Below are 20,553 nucleotides of genomic sequence, written 5' to 3'. Positions count from 1 at the left end.
AACATAACCTCAACATTATCTTATCATCAAAAGTTTATTGTTTATTGTTTGTGTTGGTTACATTGACAAATATCAAGTATCTAATGGTTGGTAGTGGCTGTATTTTATATTTTTATCATAGCGAGATTATAGATATCTTAAATTGTGCTTATCAATTATCAAATAGTTACTATAACAACTACATTCAAATTGAGTTTTGCTTTCAACACTATTTGTCCATCTCCCGTCTTTGATGTCGGCAGCCGTTAAACGTGGTCACAGGGATGACCTGTCCGATGTCGCACCAGTGGCCAAGAAAGCTCGGGAACCGGAAACCGCCGAGCAGCGCGTTCTCGAGATCATCAAATGCTCCGGCAACAAGGGAGTATCCGACGAGGATCTCATCCGGGCCTGTCCCGTGCTGACGATCGAGGAACGCGTAGACGTGGTTAACAAGCTGATCACCTCCAATGCGATCACACTGCACAAGGTAAAGGACACCCTTAGGTACAAGTATAAAGGGCCGACAGCGTCTACGCCCGGGGACGCCAACACCGAGGAACTGGTCGTGTTCAATCTGATACGTGACTCGGGCCGAAAAGGTATATGGATCCGGGATGTGCGCATCAAGTCCAACCTGGGTCTGCCACGACTCAAGAAGATCCTCAAGTCACTGGAGACGAAAAAAGCCATCAAGGCCGTCAAGTCGGTGGCAGCCGCCAGGAAAATCGTGTACATGTTGTTCGACCTGGAACCGGACAGCTCTATTACAGGCGGCGCGTGGTACTCTAATCAAGAATTTGAGTCAGAGTTCATCGAGATACTCACCAAACACAGCTTCAAGTTCTTGGAAGCGAAAAAGTCAAAAGCCCTAAAGAACACTACTATACGCAGTCCGTTAGTCAAGTATAATACGTCGTACGCGACTGCCGACAGGGTACTGGAATTCATATCGAAAACTGGCATCAGCAAAGTGAGACTCACCGTAGAGGACATAATATCCATACTCGACCTATTGGTCTATGACGGGTTGGCCGCAAAGCGTGTTAACTCCGAAGGAAAATTAGAGTACCGTTCCACTAGAACTTTATTGAGCAGAAACGCTGTGAGTTTTTTGCCTTGCGGTAGCTGTCCAGTCATAAAACGATGTTCCGATGCTAATCAATTAAATTGTTTAAACTGTAAGCATATGAAAATTTGGACTACAATTTGACATGGTTTTTATATGTTATGTGTTATGTAACCACCCGTGTATTCAACTAAATATCTGTTATTTATTATTAAAATAATGATTTTATGATTAAACTTACATTTTCAGATTTTTTATTCATTCATTTATTTAGTAAATATAACTCATGTCACACTTAGGTTGAGCATATGAATTATTAGATAAAAATTAGACATTTGGTAAACAAGGACGAGGATAATAAAATAAGAATGAAGAATATAATAAAATAATAGGTAACAACTAACAAAATATGATATAATAAGTAATTATAATAATACGCGATGCTGCGCTGGGTAGTTTGAAATTGTGGTTGTCACACGAAACTTAAAATTCAAAGATGTTATAGGGGCATCAACAATCGATCCGTTTAAATGCTTGTATACAAATACAAGATCCTTTATCGTTCTTTTAGATTTCATAAATGTATTGATTTTACAATAATGTGTGTTTTTTATTTTTAAGTTTTTAAATTGTTGTGTCTGTCACCACCGCGGTTTGGGACATTAAAACCGTATCGATTTTCTTCAACAGTTTCAGCTTGTTCGATGGGAAAGTGAATCTAGTTGGTGCATTCGGGAAGTGAAAGTTTAAAATTCCCAATAGTTTTCAAACGCTTTGGGAAAAACCACATACAAATTAAGGAAAAACGGAAATTGTAACGCAAAATCGGTTTACGAAAAAATCGATTTTATACACTAAAACAAATGACCTTATATGCATGGAATTTTCACTGGTTGTTTGTATTCGCATTTTCTATTCACGAAATAATTTTCAAAATATTCTGATATGTTTACCGACATTTTCAGTTTCCAAATTAATTAGTTTTTTTCTATGAATGACAATAATTTTACCGTCATTAAAAAGCTTTAAAAAATAATACAAGGCTCCTAATATTATATTGTTACAATGAAATTTAAAAAATATTAAAAATCCAGTCACAATTTTTTTTTTTATAAGCATTTAAATTTTAAAGTTTAATTTTTGACATAATATATAATATACTTGCATAGTATAATACGTATAATGTATTAACAATGGTTATAAATAGTAGTTTTTATAATACATGTTATTACGTATTGGTGTAATATTATTAATATTCTGCGAATTTCTGTGAATATTCAATATAATAACTATAATTATAAATTATTATTTATTATTTATTAGTTAATATAATATATAATATTTTGGATTATTATTACTTATTTTTTTAAAATTCAATTCAACCCAAATTGTGGTTTAGGAATATAATTAACTTAACGTGACAATAAAATAAATTAACTCATAAGACATAAGTTACTCAATAACATGGAAAAAAATGTAACTCGTTATTGAAGTGAAGTTAGTTAAAAGTAACTTAACTTTTGTTAACAATATTGATTTAATTTTTTGTAATTATAAAAAGAATTATTTTACCTAACTCATGAATTATTTGTAATTATTTATGTGTTGTGAGTTTTGATCATATTATTAGATATAGGTAATGTTCTCTATAATATTTAATACTGAAAAATTTTTTTTTAATGTCACCCTGTATAATTCCTTAAAATATCCACTGACTTGCCCACCTTTGTATATTTACATATTATTGTGTATGAACTATGAACGTTGATTTATATATATATATTATTTTAAACTTAGCAGTTATAATACATATAGTACCCACTGGTGGCACTCAAGCCAGGATTAAGGTGGAGGGGTGGCAAGGGGGGGCACGGTCCCGGAGACCATCTTTATCACCAAAATATATTTTTTAAAGCGTCCAATATTTTTCAAAAAAAAATTATTTAGCTCTTGTAAATTAGGTATTTAAGTTAAAAGTATTAATGCATATTACTATACTAAACTTTAGAGGACCATAGTTGATAACCTAGCGAACCAAAATTGATTATTTGACTGTCAAAATGTTCAGAAAAAAAGCTTTTCCGGAATCCATAAAAATATAATATAGTGGTTATTATTTGAAAAAATAAAGTCGATTTTATTATTGGTACAACTGTGTTTAAAAATTTTGAAAATGTTATAAAAAAATTGCCTGTAAAAAATAAAGAAACACACGTCTTTTTTTATTTTAACGTAACTATATATCATCGATCAATAATAAATTGTTAAAAAAAACCCGCGTACAATGACATAGGATACACTGTATATTTTTTGTTTAGTAAAAAATTATACAATAGTATAAAGTCGTTAATATGTAATAATACAATTATATATAATATTAATAATATTAAACTTATTAAGTTAAAGTTGAAAGGGGGCCCAATCAATTGATCCTTAATCCGGGCTTGGCGGCACTATACGTATTTTTGGACCCTGGGTAATATTTTTCGTGGGGCCCTTGAATCTTGATGATTATGGAACAAGATGGTAAATGCCTACACTTGATATTTTGTTTTATACAGGGTGTTTCAGGTTTCTGAAATGGATGAAATAACTAGTATAACGTACTCTGTGTGATGACCCAATGAAGATATTTTTTTAATTAGTTTTCTCTCTTCAAAATCAGGGTTTATTCAACTTATTTTTACAACATTATCTTAAATATAAAAATAAATACTCTAGTTGTATAATTTGTACAATTCTCATACGAATCAAGGTGTCACATCATTTTCGAGCTTGTCGCACGTTTTTCACACTCAAATCGCAGACTAAAAAATTATGGTGTGGCACATCGATTTGTATGATTTGTAATTTACACTTAATTAGTTTAAAATATAACAATAAGTTATTGATGAACTGGTCACGAAAAAAAGGAAACTTGATTTTTTATTATAATTTTTAACTAGACCTAACAACAATAATAAATGCGATGTACTAAAAATAATGATTAAAGTTACGTCTAAACGTTTAATGCCTAAATTAATAAACTAATAATAAGAATATAATATATAAATAGTAATATAGTATACAATATTATGTAACTAAAAGACTATACCTAATATGTTGATACAAATGTTACTAATAATACTTGTTCAAAAACATAAAACCGATTTAACAACCATTTTTTTTAAATTTAAATCTGACCTCATGCATTTTTGTCTTTGACGTTGACTCGCCTCATCAATACCATGTAGTAAGTGTATAATTCTTTTACAAACTGAAAATCATTACATAAATACTCAAGTACAATCAGTTAGGGAAAACTTGGTAGGTACCTATAGTGGCTAGGTGCCTTGGTGGCATGCGAAAATAGGAAAAATGTTTAAGGGGAGGCTCTTTTTTTAATTATAATATATATTTAATTTTTTTTTTTGAGGGGCTATGACACCCCCCCCCCCCCTAAGCCCCCACATATCTGCGCCACTGCTTGGTGGATAGTTGATACCTCTCTATACCGTGATTTACATATGGTACCTATTGGTATACTTGTTTTAGCTAGGACCTTGAGGTCCATGCATATAACATAGATGTGGACTTCAAAAAAGGTAAAAAAATATGAAATAAAAATTCATGGCTTACTGAGAAGTATACATTTTATATAAATAAATAAAACATGGATATTCTATAATAATCTTACCGAAATGGACATAAATAACCAGGTATATAATTACATTACATTATGTACGAATCCGTATAATCCGCACTTTTTTTATGAATTCGGCAAAAAATAATTTGAGTTATTGATGTCAAACGATTATACAGATGAAACGTATCACACTGAATGTTTCGATTATACTGGCACTGATCTGAATACAAAACACGTGATAAAACTATTATTATAAATTATAATATTATAATTATATAATACACTAGGTGATCCCGTGCACTTTGTTGCCCGTGAAAAATGGCAACTCTTGGAAAAATTGTGATTGTTCAACTCATTTTGGGTGTAACTCGCTGCAAACGTTTGTACCTGATCTGCCCGAATAACCAATGGCAACCAATAATATGTGTAATAATCGGTCAACAATGTCCACGCCAGCAAGGAGAAGATTGATGAGAGATTTCAAAAGGTAAAAACTTTATTGGTACCACATCGCATCATAGGGCGCCTAAAAATAATCTCATTGTTTTTTACTGGTTTACGGTCCGATTCGTTACTAAAACCTAATTGATATTAGATTGCAGGAAAATCCGCCGACCGGTGTAAGCGGAGCACCTACTGACAATAATATTATGATTTGGAATGCTGTTATATTCGGGTAAAGCTATATCTGTGTTGACAGAGACAAACATTCCAGCTTAAAATGTTTTCTAGGCCACATGATACACCATTTGAAGATGGTACGTTTAAATTAACTATTGAGTTTACTGAAGAATATCCAAATAAAGCACCGACAGTAAGATTTGTATCAAAAATGTTTCATCCAAATGTGTATGCAGATGGCGGAATATGCTGATTGCTTAGATATTTTACAAAATAGATGGAGCCCTACATATTATGATGTATCTGCCATACTGACTTCAATTCAAGTACTTACTAAAAAAAAAAAAAAAAATCGTAATTTAATATAGTTGTACCTACTTTGTTGGACACCTTTTTTGGTATCATATTGTATAATAGATTAATGATTATAGACCGTATTTAATCTTATGTCTTAAACTAATACCATGTTTTATAATATTGTTTGCTGTTGTGACTGTCATGGCGAAGATAAGAAATACCATAGTTAATTTAGTCGATAATTATTTTTAGCCATTTGCTAATTTTTTTCCCTATTCCTAAATAGTTTTGATAAAAATCATTAATTCTATAAAAAGGTGCCTAATAAAGTGGATATTTAAAAACTAACAGATTTTTCATATTTTGTAATTTTTTTTCATATTTAGTCATTACTCAGTGATACAATGTCCGGTTAATGTTAACGGGCATTTACCCAGCGGAATTCTGCTGGTAATAAAATCTTATTAGCCGGTTAGACGTTAGTGTTACCCGACCTTAACTGGACATTGTAAGAACGTCCCTAAAAGAATAATATCATACCCTTATTTAATATTTTTTAACCTATCCGTCTGTGTACTGTTGTTGAAAATCAGAGTTACAGGCTCTAGGTTCTTTAATTATGCCATAGATTTTAGATTAAATAATATATTAATTTGTGAATAATGTTTTATCTTTAGTTTATTTATTTAATTTTTTTTTTTGAGATTTTATTATATTCTTTATTAAAAATAATAATAATTGACTGATAAAAATTTCAAAATAAAATTTTTAATAGTAAAACTTCATCCAACCCATGTCTTAATAAATATATATGATCACAACTTTGTGATACCACCCTTGCCATGTCTATCACATAGTTATCCGCTTCTATAATATCCTATTGACATTTGTGACCAATGAAATACGGACAACTACGAGCAATGGTTTTATATGTAGAATAGTGAGGAGATGTGCAAATCAGACAAAAACTGGTTTTTTGTTATAATACCTATTTATTTAGTCATGATCCAACCAATTGTATTGATTATTTAAATATGTTAATTATTCTCTAAAACTATTAAAAATATATACACTAACAAAATTTAAATATAAATTAATTATTATTTGACGACATGTATAATTATTACTTATATTGAGCTGCAATTTGTTTTATACTTGATCTGTATGTAAAATATTATAATATTATGAATTATATTTTAAAAGTAAAGACACTAAAAAATGGATTTTCAAAAATAATAATAATTTAACAAAATTTTCAAATATCTTATACAAAATAAGGACAAAAATGCACTCAAATGAGGTAAAAAAAATGCACCATCAGTATCAGTAAAGACAAGTATGCAAAAGTATTTTCGTAAAGTATAAATATTTAAAAGGCACAATCATAAAATAATTTTCATAATCAATTTTGTTCTTGATTCACTTGATTACCAATATTAACTTGAAGTTCTTCATGATGTCTTTCCTTCTTTAAAAGTGTGATTGATATATCGTTCTCGGCAATGTCATTTGATATTTCCAAATTATATGTGTTAACCTAATTTAAAAGAATTTTATTAATTAATTTAAAAAAAATGTTAATAAAATATCATAGGTACCATCATTAATAAAGACAAAAAATATCGAGCTACTTCTTCTTTGTCTAGTCCTCCAACTAATTCTCTAAATAATTTTTTTTCACCAATAAATTCAAAGCAGCTCAATATACGTGTTCCATATTCATGTACATCAAACTCTATTCTTTTTTCTTCTTCTTCTAAAATTGGACGCAGGGTGTTATGCCATTCTTGTACTCGTTGTCGCATTTTTAGTTGTTCATTCATCTAAAGTAATAAAGAATATAATAACATTTTTTGTTAGATGAAAAATTCAACTTACCATTTCGATTTGATTTTGTTCATGTTTCTGCATATCTAGTGCATTTTTCTGATATGATTGAAAATTTTCAATATTGGCGTCCTCCATCGGTTCTTCATTTTCCGGTTGGTCAACATCTCCGAATAAATCATTGTCATCATGAATTGGACTGTCAAAGCCTATAAATCCTGGTTCATCTGCATCAATTCAACAAACAAATGTTAATTCGACTAAGAAATTAAAAATATATTGTAACATTGAATTATTGGGATGTTATACATAAAACCTAACTCTGGAAATATGGTTGAAGATGAATGGTGTTAAACTTGAATTCAATGATATAATATCATTGTATAAGAAAAACGATTCTGAGCGAATATGGTCAGTCAGCCTATGATATTACTATGTATATTTAATGATATTATTGTGAATAAAGTCATTTATAAATAACCTATTTACGTGGAACCTTGTTTTAAATTTTCAACTCTTTAATATAAAAGATGAACTTTTTATAAAAATTCGAACTTTAAATGCTTAAAAAAAAATTGTACCTCTGTATTTTTAATATTTTTCAATTGCTATTGTAACAATATATCCAGGAGCCTTGTATTAAATTTTCACGCATTTTCACCAAACAAATAACATTTTATTAATATTTGTAGAAAATATTTGACAATTATAGAAAAAAAACTAAAAAATTGGAAACTGTAAATGTTTGTAAACAGTTCAAAATAAGTCAAAATATTTTTAAAATGTTAGAGTATAGAAAATGTTGATATAAATATTCAGTCAAAATGTTATGTATCTACAGTCATTTGTTTTAGTTTCACCAAAAACCAAAATGGATTTTGCGTAAAAATTCCTATTTTTCCTTCATTTTTCACGGCGTTTTTGAAAACAATTTTACTTTTGAAAAGTTACCCCTAAACTACCAACTAGATTCATTTTCCTATCAGAAAAGATACTGTTGAAGAAAATCCAAGCACTTTTAATGTCCTAAAAGTTTATGACAGGCACAACAAAAAATTTAAAAAAACTTACATCATTGTAAAATTAATACATTTATCGGTCCCCACTCAGAATCTAAAAATTGTTTTGTTAAATATTTGCATTCAGAGAAAAAAGTTCTAAAAGAGCGACTGAGGGTTTTCTAATAATGCAGGTCTTTTCTCAACGAGATTTCTGAATACCTCATTACCTCTAAAAAATTAATTTGAGCAATATTTTAATATTTTTTGAAAATGTTCTCGAGAATGTTGTTGAAAGACCACAGATGGGTACTGAACACAGTTTGTGAAAAACATTTAAACTTATCTTCAACTAAAATTTTATTATTTGTTTATAATATGTTTAATACATTTATTTAAATTGTTTATTAATGAGAATTTGTGTTCATTTTTATCATGGTTCTCGTGGAATTCACAGAAGGATTCTACCAGGTAAAAAGGTTGGGCACTGCTGCTATATAGTTTAAATTCATAAAATGTCTGAGCTGAGCAATAAATATATTGGTTAAACAATTTTTTTTTGTGTACAGACATTCAATTTTAAGAAAATCCTAAATACTACCCATGTTTACCAAAAAGTTATTTTAATAAGTACTAAAAACTATTAATATAAAAAAGATATACTGGCTAAATATAAATAGGTACTTAATACAAAAAAGAAAATTAGAGACTATTAGATGTTATTATAAGAAAATAGCAAATTTAGCATTAAAACAATAAATCATTAGTGAAATACTGATATCAAATCCAGTGTGATATATTTTTGTTATTTGAAAATTATATTAACAACAATAGGAAATGTGTGGCACTGAACTAATTTTGATTAGCAAGATTCTAGCATAAATAACAATAAGTACAAAACTGTACTGAGAAAAAATAGCTCTTAGGCCAGGCTTCCACCAAATCAGTTCGAAATGGGTAGCCATTATGTAATTTCAGTGGGCATGCACTGGTAGTTTATTTATTTCACAGCATTGATGGGCACCCGGCCTTAAATTAAATAATTTATAACATTTCATGGAAAAATATCTTGATATTTAGCTCTAAATCTGTTGAAATATCTACAATTTTTGATTACCGATCCTGTTCATTGAAATAGTCATAACTATAAAACTGGTATCAAAATAATAATCATAAATTCAATCAAAATTGTGAATGACAAAGTAAGAGAGGTTCAAGCTAATGGAAGAATATAATCTTAAATACACCGATAACAAAGAACAAAAACCAGGAAGTCACTCTGCTGTAGATTCATGAACCTCGTCATTAAGTATGTCACTGTAGTAGATATCTTAAATTTGAAAACATTGCATACAAAAAATGATTTTATGCAGATGGTGGGTCAGTTTACATCTCTAAAGATATTTTACAAATTATTTATTTATATATATAAGTAATTTATTGTACTAACTCAGCTTGAACTGATTTCGCCAAAACAATGAATATTATATAATTTACCATTGTTATTAACTTATAACCAGTGTGAATAGGTTCATTGTATAAATAGCTTAAAATTAATCTATATATTTTGAAAATTGAATTATGTACACTAAATAGTAAATAGTAAAAATATAGTAAATTTAGTAATAAATATGAAAGAAAAAGGTTTCAATTCCTTACAAAAAATATTATTGCAATAACTAAAAATATTATTTTTCATTTAAATATCCCAGTGGCGTAAGTATACAAACTTAAGATTTCTATAAACAAAATATTGTGCATAATATGCAATATTTTTTTATTCCAGTAAGAATAACTAATACGGAACCTTGTATTATATTTTCAAGCTTATTGGCCAAACATAAATTTTTTTATCAACATGTTAACCAAAAAACAAAAAAAATTATCTAAGAGCAAAAATATTTTGTAAATTGTTTATTGCTAATATAAATGTTTGATAAACATTTTTAATTACAATAAGATAACCAAATTAAACATACCACCATTTTTCAATTTTTCTTCAATTTCCTTATCATGATCTAAGAATAATTAAAAATATGATTAATATTGATTCTGATAAAAACTGGTCAAGCTTAAATAAAATTTTAAAAACTTACAGTCAAATCGTTCTTTTTCTTCCTCTGAAAAACCAATGAAAAAATTTGTATTAATATAATACATTTTAAGAAAGAATATTAGTGAAACATTTTTAACATTTACCTATAATGCGTTTTTTTTTTAAGTTTAGCTATTTCGGATCTTTGAACTTCCAGTGCATCATGGATAAGTTGTCGAAATACAGTATCAGCATATAAACCAGATTTCAATCTAAACATTTGACATGTTAATTCTGCTACAGTATATGTTGGTAACCACATTCCACCATCCTAGAAATTTTTCACATATAAAAAAATATTTTAAAAATGGAGTTAAATCAGATCTACTTTGAATAAGCAATTGTTTTGAGGTGGCCTTTAGCAGTGAATGTGTTAATAAAAATAATTATATAATTCTATTGATAGGTTTTATCAGATTTAAGTAAGTAATGAAAATTTATTTAAAAAAGAGATGTACAACTACACTAATGATTATTATTTATAAATATTGAAAAATTGGAGGCCTAACACCTTAACCCATTAGCACCAGTTTTTTTAATTACAATTTAAACCAAAATTTTGTTGAAAATGCATGTTATACCTCAAAAATGATTGTAAAAAATGTATGTTGCCATATGGGTTAATTTACTTCTTATCAAAATAACAATAATAAATTATCATACAAATAGGGAGAAAATGTTCATCAAACATCTATGCATTAGTTACTTTTTAAGAGTAAAATTAACAAATTAACTATATACCACAAAAATTATTTGTATGATTATGTTTACAAACTTCTTTTTTAGATCCTTTTTTCTTTACACAAGGTTTATCTGCAAAATTATTATCCTTAGCATTTAAAACTGAATCCCATACATCATCAGTATTTTGAGGTATTTGGCTAACATTCAATATATTTTCTGGACTGTAAAATAATATAAACATCATTATAAAAAGACAAGTTTATACTCAAAAGTATTTTATTTACTTTGGTAACATTGCATTAGCAACACAAACTTCATCAGTAACTGTCTGATCAAAAATTACTGGATCGGGAGTATTTGGAAATGTTTCATCGATTTCATCAACTTCCATTAAATTCAATGGTAACTAAATAATTCAAATTATTCAGTTAAAAAAAAAAAACTATGGTTAACCTATAATTTATATTAATAATAATAATATACTGGGTCAGTGCTTTTTCGATAATTGAGAGGAGTTGCAGAATTTGGATCTTCAGTAGTGGAACAATCAAATTCCTCATTTACAGCCAAATCACGATTTAGAGGAAAATTTAACCTTAAAAAATAATATAATTAAAAAAAACAATCCACATACTTTATTATTTTCTGTTATATTCTTACATATAGTCATATTTCTTTCCAATATTATCTCCATTTCCAATACAGATATAAGGCAATATTTTACTGTACTTGTTATCTACTTTTATATTAGCATTGAGTACAATTCTTTGTACTGGTGGTTTTTTACCCAAATTTATTACTTTGCAGTCATAAGTTTTCACTATAAAAGAATGTACAAGTTTATATTATTTATTGACAATTAGACAACAGTTACACTTGAGGTTAAACTTATAGTAAATGTACTTACGTGTTCCAATGGTGTGCCCTTTTATTGGTTCAAAAGAAGAATAAAATTTTACCTTTTTTTCTTTCTTTTTTTTTTTATTTCCTACTTCGTTCTCTGCATCAAAATCTACATCAATATTGTCATTTATTCGGCTGTCATAACAAATCAATATTTAGTATTATTTACATTTATAATCAAATCATAATAATGGTTAATATATTATTATTTACACCAACTAGAAATTATATTCCAAACATTTTTACTAACAAATCCAAACTTAAAAAAATAGTAATAATGAGAAATTAACCACTGTCTAATATTGATCAAGTATTGAAAAATAGTTGTAATTCAGCTGGGTGATAAGGCCACTTGGGTGCCCTTAATAATACAGTACAATAAACTAAAAACTTCTATCAAAAGAAAAGGACAGTTAAATATCATATTCAATATAATAAAAAAAATTTCAAAAATCATATTTTTACTTCTATTGGAGAATGGTTATATAATAATTTAAGGTTTCAAAAAAAGATAATTATAATGTATTATAATATATAATTCCCAGGGCTGGCCAATCAGGGTTTGGAGGGAAAATATACAAAGTTATTAAGTGAGATTAAAACTCACTAAGCTCGGAATTTCCCAATAAGTTTCACCATGACATCAATTAATTCATCAACTCTTTTTTGATAAATAAGTATGACATTTTGAATCATTAATGCAGCTTCTACAAATACTAAGGAACCTCCTAGATCAGTATCTACTCTCAAGTGAATCAAAAACGAATCCAATTCCTGAAATAAAAAACACATGACAAATACCTATATGTGAAATATTATTTTCTTTGTATTGAGGTTAAGAATTACCTTGATAAGATCATATTGAAGAGGTTCACAATGTTTTTTTTTTGCAAGTGTTTCGATAGGCCGTAGTAAATTTTTAAACGCTACAGCAAAATCGCTATCATTTTGATATTTACGTACAGATGTTTCTGCTGAAAATAAAAATATATATGATATTTACATTTATGGTTTCAATAACTTAAATTTAATATTTTATAAAAGTACCAATTGATTCATTTTTTGAAATGTCCAACATTGTGATATATTGTATATTATGTTATCTTGAAGGACAAAAATATAAATAGTACAAATTCTGAAATTTGAAATATAATTAGTAATTAGTTTTTTTTTATAGAAACCTTAGTTATAAATTAAAAAATAATATTATACAAACACTGGATAGGCATCTCACATTACTCATCCGGCTTCTGTCAATATTGTATTATTATTTTTACTTTGAAAGATAAAACATTCTAAAACTTTTTCGAAAAATAGCTCTATTTACTAGTTTATAGAATGTTTTCAAATTTAATAATAATACAAAATTCTATAATCGGACAATTTGTTTAAATTATATCATGCCTAAGATGGTAAAACACTTATGGTAATTCCAGTCAGAGACAACATAAGTGTGTACGGTAACTTCCTAAAATATTTTTAAAAAATAAATAAATATTTAATAATACGCAATTTAAAACTATAAAAAGCAAAAACTGACTATATACCTTAAGTTTTTACCTCCCTACAAATTGATCTAATGATGACCTTCACCAGTTTCCAACCACATTTCATTAATATCATAATATGTAGATATGTGATTGTTTTTTTAAAAAAAATGTATATCTATTATATTTATACTAATATACCATTATGTAACTAATAATTAATATGCTTTTCTAAAAAAAAATGTTCAAGTTTAATATTTTTATTTGCATATTTTATAAATTTTAACTTAAAAAACTTAATTTCCGAGCATTAATAATAACAATTGTAAATTTAAAGTAAAGAATGTTTGTTTATTGAAAAATAAAATAAAATAAATGGAATCATTCAAGTTGTATATTATATAAGTTTATTATTATTTATTTAATAAAATTAATTACTATATCTTAAATTTTACAAAAAATATTATCAACCATTGAAATTATTAACTATGTATGTATATGTATTAATAATTTAAGAATATTAATTAAATTAAATCACCAATGACATTTTAATCTGGTAGCAATTTCCTCTAAAAATGATATATGATTGGCATATAATTTCAGATTTCTATCTAAATCTACCCATTTCACTCCAACTGCATCATCTCCTGCGTGAAGTTTTAACATTCCTACATGATCTCCTTTCTCATCATGAAAAAGAGTTGCAATGGTTTCCATCCAAGCATTATCCGTGTTTCTAGGATCATCAACATATCCACAAAAAACTTCTATGCCTTCATTAAATATTTCCGTTATTTCTTTTTCTATTTTTACAGCATCTTCTTTAGATTTTTGCAGCAAGTCCATAGCTTCTTCCATGAATTCTCTCTTCAGAGTAGAAGAAATTACTTCTCCAGAATCAACCATACCACCAGGTAATGCCCACTCACCGGAATCTTTTCTTTTAATGGCAACAAACTGAAGAATAGGTTTATCACTGTTTTCATTAAATACATGTTCATTTTTAGATTTTTTCCAACGAGTAACAATTGGATCAGCAGCATGATTTGGGCCCCAACGACCAAGAACTCCACGGCCAGTTATACCAGTTCGGCCACAAGGATTCAGGGGATAGCCATTTTTAATTTCATACTTTCCAGTCAAACTAATTCTATTAACATAACCATCAATTGAATTCCAACTGGGTTGGAAATCAGATACATTCAAATCTAGATCAGCCCATGGTTGACCAACAATACATGTTGATGTAAACAATGTTGGATTATACATAGGATATGGGGAATTCCAACTAACTTTATCATCTGGTACATGAAATCGAACAATTTTGCCATCTGTTTTAGGATAAATGTTGTTTCTACATTTATAGTGGAACATGATTTTGGCGAGCATTTGCTTTTCTTCTAGTAACAATAAAAACAAATATCTCATGTTGGAATTTATTAGTTTATTTATTTTAGCATGTAGAAGAATATAAATACTATAATATATAGAAATTATTTTCTTAAAATAAATACTTAAGGGCTCTCAGGTAAGTACAATAAAATGCAGATGATAACTTTCTTAAAATCTCATCTATATGACTACATGTCATTCAGTCGTTGTATATTAGTTTTTAATAACTGTGGAATAAAATATGTACATTTTGAAAAATGCAAAAACACATGTAACATAAAATATTAAAGTTAACCAATATGATTAAAACTAAGTTATTAACTGAATTTTAATCTTTATATAGATTAATAGTTTAGGTATTGAAACTATGGTTAAAATTATGAAAGAATGGAATTAAAATAAATTAAATCATGTATTTTATCTATAATTGTATTTTATAAGTTACAAAAAAATTTTAACCTTGGAACCTAATTAAATTATTTATTGTACATTATTACTTATCATATGTTTAAATTAACTCTTAAGTAGGACCATATTTTTCTTTATTGTTCATTGTAACTACTATTACTACATACTGAACCAATGATAAACTCGAATAGACATGGACATCGATAACTTGTAACAAAAAAATATTATGTATACCAGCGGTTCCCAAATTTTTTTTGTTCGTTGTGCCGCTTTTTAAGTAAGGTTTTTAATTCAGGGCGTGCTTCCCCAAGTCATAGCATAATTAGTCATAAAAAATTTAAAAAATAAATCAACCTAAAAAATTGTATTGGATAATATGGAAATATTTATTTAATTAAAATCATACATAATTTATACATTTTTATTTACATAATCGTAATCGTTTCCGTAGCCACCTTAGTTAGGTTTTCAAATTTATTTTTGGACCATATAAAATTCAAAGACAGTTTTACTCACCAGGGCGCTACGGTGCTCACTTTGGGAACCACTGATGTATACACTTCATATAGTTTTACTATAGATTATATTAATAAGATTACTATAACTGTTATATACTTATATATACAACTTGAACTATAATATATTAAGACTAAATAAAGAAAATATTACTTATACATTTAGTTAAGAACTAAAACAAATTTTAAGTCATATAAAAAATGACTGTTCAACTAAAAATTGGCAAAGAAAATATTCCAATCAACATAATATGGTTACGAGACAATTGCAGGTAAAAATAATCATAAGCGCTGAATAATTGTATAAGTTTTAAATAAAAAAAAAAACAATTCTTATACATTTAATAAACCTACTTATGTCATGTTTTTCAGGTGTTCGGAATGTTATGATCATAATAATCATAATAGAAAAACAACTACTCAACAATTCCTTAAATCAATTAATATTAAAATCCAAGATTATACACAGGGAGATAATAATTTCTTCATTGGGTGTTAGATTCTTATATATATATATATGCATATAAATTATTTTAAAAAAGTATCTAGATAAAGTTTAAATCATATTTAAAATGTATATATTTTTTTAATCACAGGGTCTGATGGTCATAAATCTACATATCATACTAAGTGGGTGATTGACACATGGGCAGGAAATAGAATAAAAATTGAAGCAAATTCTTGTTTCGGCGAAGAACTTGAGAAACTACCTTCAAAAGTATCTTATAATGATCTATCTCTAAAAGAAGGTCAAAAAAAATTGATAAAATCAATTTTAAAATATGGTGTAGGAATTGTAACAAATGCAAGTAAATATTATAATATTAAGTTTTATTTGAATATTTCAACTTGAATTATTTATGAACAAAATAATGAAATGGTGTATTATATCAACAAAAATGACTTTACAGAAAAAACTCTCACGCCTCATTGATAAGTCGAATATTGATGACATTTTTTTATTAAAAAGATTAGTACTTCTGAATCGTTCAAAATATATCAATATTTTAACTTCTATAATTATAATTTTTTAAAATTGAGGTTTAATCCATTCTGTGAAATGTTCTCTTCTTTTAAATTAAAATTTTTTTAACAAAATCTGTTGAACCCCTCTTCCCCCCATGAGTACTAATTAACATGACTTTTGATTAGTTGAACACTTAGATACACACTACAATTTTTAAATTTATTATATTAATATAGGTAGAACCAACATTGGAAGCTACAGAAAAATTAGTAAGGTTCATCGCACAACCACAAGAAACCATATTTGGAACAATGTGGACAGTTGGAATTAATGAAAATCATAAAGATCCAGCATATTTAAATGGTCCATTAATAGTACACAATGATAGCACATATTTCAATGAAAGTACTGGGTAAAAATATAGAATGAATAATCATAATATTTATGACTTAAATTTTTTAATTTATATAATTCAATACCTAAGTGGCTAACATAATTTCATATTTCAGTCTTCAAGTATTTCATATGTTGGAAAGGGACATCAATTGTAAAGGAGGTTTAAGTACTATAGTTGATGGGTTTAAAGTAGCAGAAATATTAAAAAAAGAAAATCCATTACATTTTAAAAATCTTACTGAAATTGAAATAGAATCTGAATACATAGAACCCGGTTTTCACTATAAATGTACAGGACCAGTTATAAAAATTGATCCTACTACAAAAGAAGTATATCAAATAAGGTGAATATTCTATTTTTATTTTTGTTATTTAATATCGCAGACTTGAGCAACAATAATGATGGTGGTTTTGAAAAATCAGGTTCAATATATATGACCGCAGCGCTCTACCACCATCACGTGTTAATGAGTTTTACGAAAGTTATGCTCATTTCATAGAAATATTAGAGAGAGAAGAGATGTATTGGAAGCATTGTTTGCAGCCGGGAACTGTGATGATTTATAACAATTGGAGGGTGTTACACGGCAGAACATCTTTTACAGGGAAACGGATTTTTGGTGGATGTTATGTATCAATGACTGAATTTTTAAGCAAAGCAAGGACATTGAAATTAATAACATAATATTTGTCAAAACATAATTTAGGTAGTCAAATTATTTACAATTAATTAACACTGTCAAGTGTAAGTAAATATTAAAATATTGGTAGAGGTACTTACACAGAATTGTTATTGAAGTATGTATTTTCAGAGGATGTAGAATTATAGCAACATAATATACAATAATTTAACTTCAGATAACTTGTTATTAAAAGTGTTTATGAAAATAGTACCCAACTTTATTTTAACCTATGGCTATTTTTTTTAGCGGTAAAAAGTCATTATCAATATTATAATGTTTATCATTAAATAAAATAATACTAAAAAATCAATTGTGACTACCTACCGTATTACCGTTAACTGCTTTACGATGCGCACTATCTAATATTTTGATTGTGTTTAAACTTTAAAATTTATAACTAAATTTTAGATCATATCCAAGACGGTTATTAAGATAATTTTCAAATACATAAAAGTGGCTTACTTACTGGGCACCGCCGCACCGGCTTTTTCCCTTTTTTTCACAGATTACAGAAACAGAATTCAACAATGATTTAAGCGTCCGACGCGGCGACGCGGCCTACCGATTTTAGCGTCCTTTGTTGTGATTGGTCCATATCACGGGCTATGATTAACAGGACTGGAAACGAAAAATAGTGACAATAGAGCCACAGAATAGATAAAAAGTATATGATAGAATCATAGAACAATATAATATATAGATATGATATGGTACATTGTATAAAATGAAAAGAATCACATCGAAAGTCAACGAGCGATTGTAGCGCCATCTCCTGTATATCTATCCTTTTCACCAGCTTACTACACCGTTCTATTATACCATAGAACAATCAATGGTATAATATTTATATGATTATGCGGTGACTAAATTTTAGTTACTCAATTTTGTCGCCATGATCGCCACGATCGCTCGTTAACTTTCCATAACAGATCTTGATCAAACCACAGAATATATGAAATAATTTTATATATTCTGTGATCAAACGGTAAAGGTTCGTTTCCTGATACTGATAAACATGTTTCGGTGATAGTAACAAAATCATGCTTCATTTAGGAACTATAAAGTAATAGCAATATAGCGTTCGGGGCGGGGACGCGGCTTCAATAACAAATATTATATAGTCGGCTATAGTGTGTATAATATACTAATCCATGGTATATAGTCGGTTACAGTCTACATAAATTGACCTATTATAAATTATAAATAATAGGTCAATGGTCGGCTATCTAGCTGTTCAACTGTTGTTCCTATATGTCCTATATATCGGAAAAAAAATCCCCAGACTACAAATATTACTCTCAACCACATGCAACATGAACAAATATTTTTTAAACGTTAAATAGTATCTATATTTACCATTTACCACATTATTAATATTTAATTACAAATACGCATATTATATTATGTTATTAAAAAAATTATATATTATAAATAAAATTTTGTTTTAAATTACGATAGTATATTATGTGTAATATGCCTCGTGCCTACATTTAATAAATTATTGTTTGATAAATATTATTATTATTATTACCTATATTTTGTATAATATTGTTGTATACTATGTTTTTAACTTAATTATTTGACGTATCGATCATTCGAAATATTTTTATATGCTATACTTGTGGAGTTGTCAAATTAATTAAGTTGAATTACACATAATATTTAAAACAAAATATTATTTATAATGTATAATTTTTTTAATAATATAATATAATATAATATACGTATTTGTAATTGAATATTAATAATGTGATAAATGATAATTATAGATAGGTACTAATTAACGTTAAAAAAATATTTGTTCATGTCGCATGTGGTTGTAAGTAATATTGTATAGTATAGTTAGTATAGTCTTTTTTTATAGTCTGGGGATTTTTTTTCCGGGATTCGTCTATGGCAGGGATGGCAAATAGGATTTTTTCTACGTGCCAATTTATGACATAATTCAAAAAAAATTTTCAGCCATGCCATAATTATTTTTATTAACACATCAATATACAAATACAAAATATAAATGAAAAATTAATGAAGTAGAAAATTATGTAAAAATGGAAATAATGTAAAAAAAATATTAAATTATTATTGTTTATTAGAAATCTTTTGCTTCATATTGGTTGAAAGGTTTTTTATATCTGGTTGATATGATGTTGATTGCAAGGCAATACATGCTGCCGAATCTTCCTCCGTTAATCTGTTCCTAGCCTTTGAATGTGTATGATTTAATACCGAAAAGAGACTTTCGCAAGCATATGTTGTAGAAAAGATTGTTAACAATAAAATTGCCAATTTTTTGACAGAAGCAAAATTTTCTGGAATATTATTCCATACTTCTAATATTATGTTGTTAACACCGCAATCTGTTTCTTCGTTATGTATTCGATGGACGATGACGTTCCAATTCTTCGATACGCTCTCGCATATTCACAAATTTGTTTGTCCAAATTGGATTAGTTTACAAATCGATTAACTGCATTTCTAAATTTTACTAAATACTATTAAATAAAAAAAAAGATAAGATAACGATACGTCGTTGTGAAACATAATATATTAATATTATTAATATAAATATGTATACCTATATGGACAAATTAAAGTTTTTCGAGTGCC

General features: G+C 27.7%; 5 protein-coding genes across 14 annotated transcripts; 3 read left to right on the top strand and 2 right to left on the bottom strand.

Moving 5' to 3' along the window:
- The first annotated feature begins 164 nt into the window (after window positions 1–164).
- LOC132940117 (probable DNA-directed RNA polymerase III subunit RPC6) lies at window positions 165–1,298 on the top strand. Its single transcript, XM_061007540.1, has one exon. It carries the CDS (start codon window positions 233–235, stop codon window positions 1,190–1,192), a length of 960 nt encoding a protein of 319 aa, XP_060863523.1. The 5' UTR covers window positions 165–232; the 3' UTR covers window positions 1,193–1,298.
- Window positions 1,299–4,661: 3,363 nt separating this feature from the next.
- On the top strand, window positions 4,662–6,434 carry LOC132940139 (ubiquitin-conjugating enzyme E2-17 kDa-like). Its single transcript, XM_061007577.1, has 3 exons — window positions 4,662–5,160; window positions 5,269–5,349; window positions 5,406–6,434. The coding sequence occupies exons 1-3, from the start codon at window positions 5,081–5,083 to the stop codon at window positions 5,545–5,547; spliced, it is 303 nt and encodes a 100-aa protein (XP_060863560.1). The 5' UTR covers window positions 4,662–5,080; the 3' UTR covers window positions 5,548–6,434.
- A 126-nt stretch (window positions 6,435–6,560) lies between these two features.
- Window positions 6,561–13,454, bottom strand: LOC132940135 (condensin-2 complex subunit H2-like). Its single transcript, XM_061007566.1, is given in 16 exon segments — window positions 6,561–7,128; window positions 7,190–7,414; window positions 7,470–7,645; window positions 10,396–10,434; window positions 10,513–10,536; window positions 10,616–10,637; window positions 10,639–10,782; window positions 11,287–11,416; window positions 11,480–11,601; window positions 11,679–11,790; window positions 11,856–12,015; window positions 12,103–12,233; window positions 12,706–12,872; window positions 12,945–13,072; window positions 13,146–13,233; window positions 13,315–13,454. Coding segments are annotated over 15 exon segments (1,746 nt in total). The 5' UTR covers window positions 13,177–13,233; window positions 13,315–13,454; the 3' UTR covers window positions 6,561–6,993.
- On the bottom strand, window positions 13,430–18,715 carry LOC132940137 (ADP-ribose pyrophosphatase, mitochondrial). Of its 9 annotated transcripts, XR_009664064.1 has the most exons (5): window positions 18,271–18,697; window positions 18,045–18,179; window positions 14,124–15,204; window positions 13,646–13,816; window positions 13,430–13,566 (listed from the first exon to the last, which is right to left on the bottom strand). XR_009664064.1 is itself a non-coding variant. In XM_061007569.1 (4 exons), exons 3-4 carry the CDS (start codon window positions 15,011–15,013, stop codon window positions 13,503–13,505), a joined length of 954 nt encoding a protein of 317 aa, XP_060863552.1. In that variant the 5' UTR covers window positions 15,014–15,204; window positions 18,045–18,179; window positions 18,271–18,715; the 3' UTR covers window positions 13,432–13,502. The 9 variants fall into 9 exon arrangements, 7 of the variants coding, with proteins under 7 accessions (XP_060863552.1, XP_060863554.1, XP_060863558.1 ...); XR_009664063.1 differs by having other exon boundaries at window positions 13,646–15,204; window positions 18,271–18,693; XM_061007569.1 differs by lacking the exon at window positions 13,646–13,816 and having other exon boundaries at window positions 13,432–13,566; window positions 18,271–18,715.
- LOC132940136 (trimethyllysine dioxygenase, mitochondrial) lies at window positions 16,033–18,125 on the top strand. 2 transcript variants are annotated; one of them, XM_061007567.1, is made up of 6 exons: window positions 16,033–16,172; window positions 16,273–16,394; window positions 16,497–16,705; window positions 17,104–17,279; window positions 17,377–17,607; window positions 17,687–18,125. In XM_061007567.1, exons 1-6 carry the CDS (start codon window positions 16,102–16,104, stop codon window positions 17,946–17,948), a joined length of 1,071 nt encoding a protein of 356 aa, XP_060863550.1. In that variant the 5' UTR covers window positions 16,033–16,101; the 3' UTR covers window positions 17,949–18,125. The 2 variants fall into 2 exon arrangements, with proteins under 2 accessions (XP_060863550.1, XP_060863551.1); XM_061007568.1 differs by having other exon boundaries at window positions 16,497–16,709; window positions 17,108–17,279.
- Window positions 18,716–20,553: the final 1,838 nt, after the last annotated feature.

Source organism: Metopolophium dirhodum, chromosome 3 (genome assembly GCF_019925205.1).
Source record: "Metopolophium dirhodum isolate CAU chromosome 3, ASM1992520v1, whole genome shotgun sequence".
Classification (NCBI taxonomy): domain Eukaryota; kingdom Metazoa; phylum Arthropoda; class Insecta; order Hemiptera; family Aphididae; genus Metopolophium; species Metopolophium dirhodum.
Note: the sequence above shows the minus strand (reverse complement) of the source record. Positions and strands in the feature narration are given on the sequence as shown.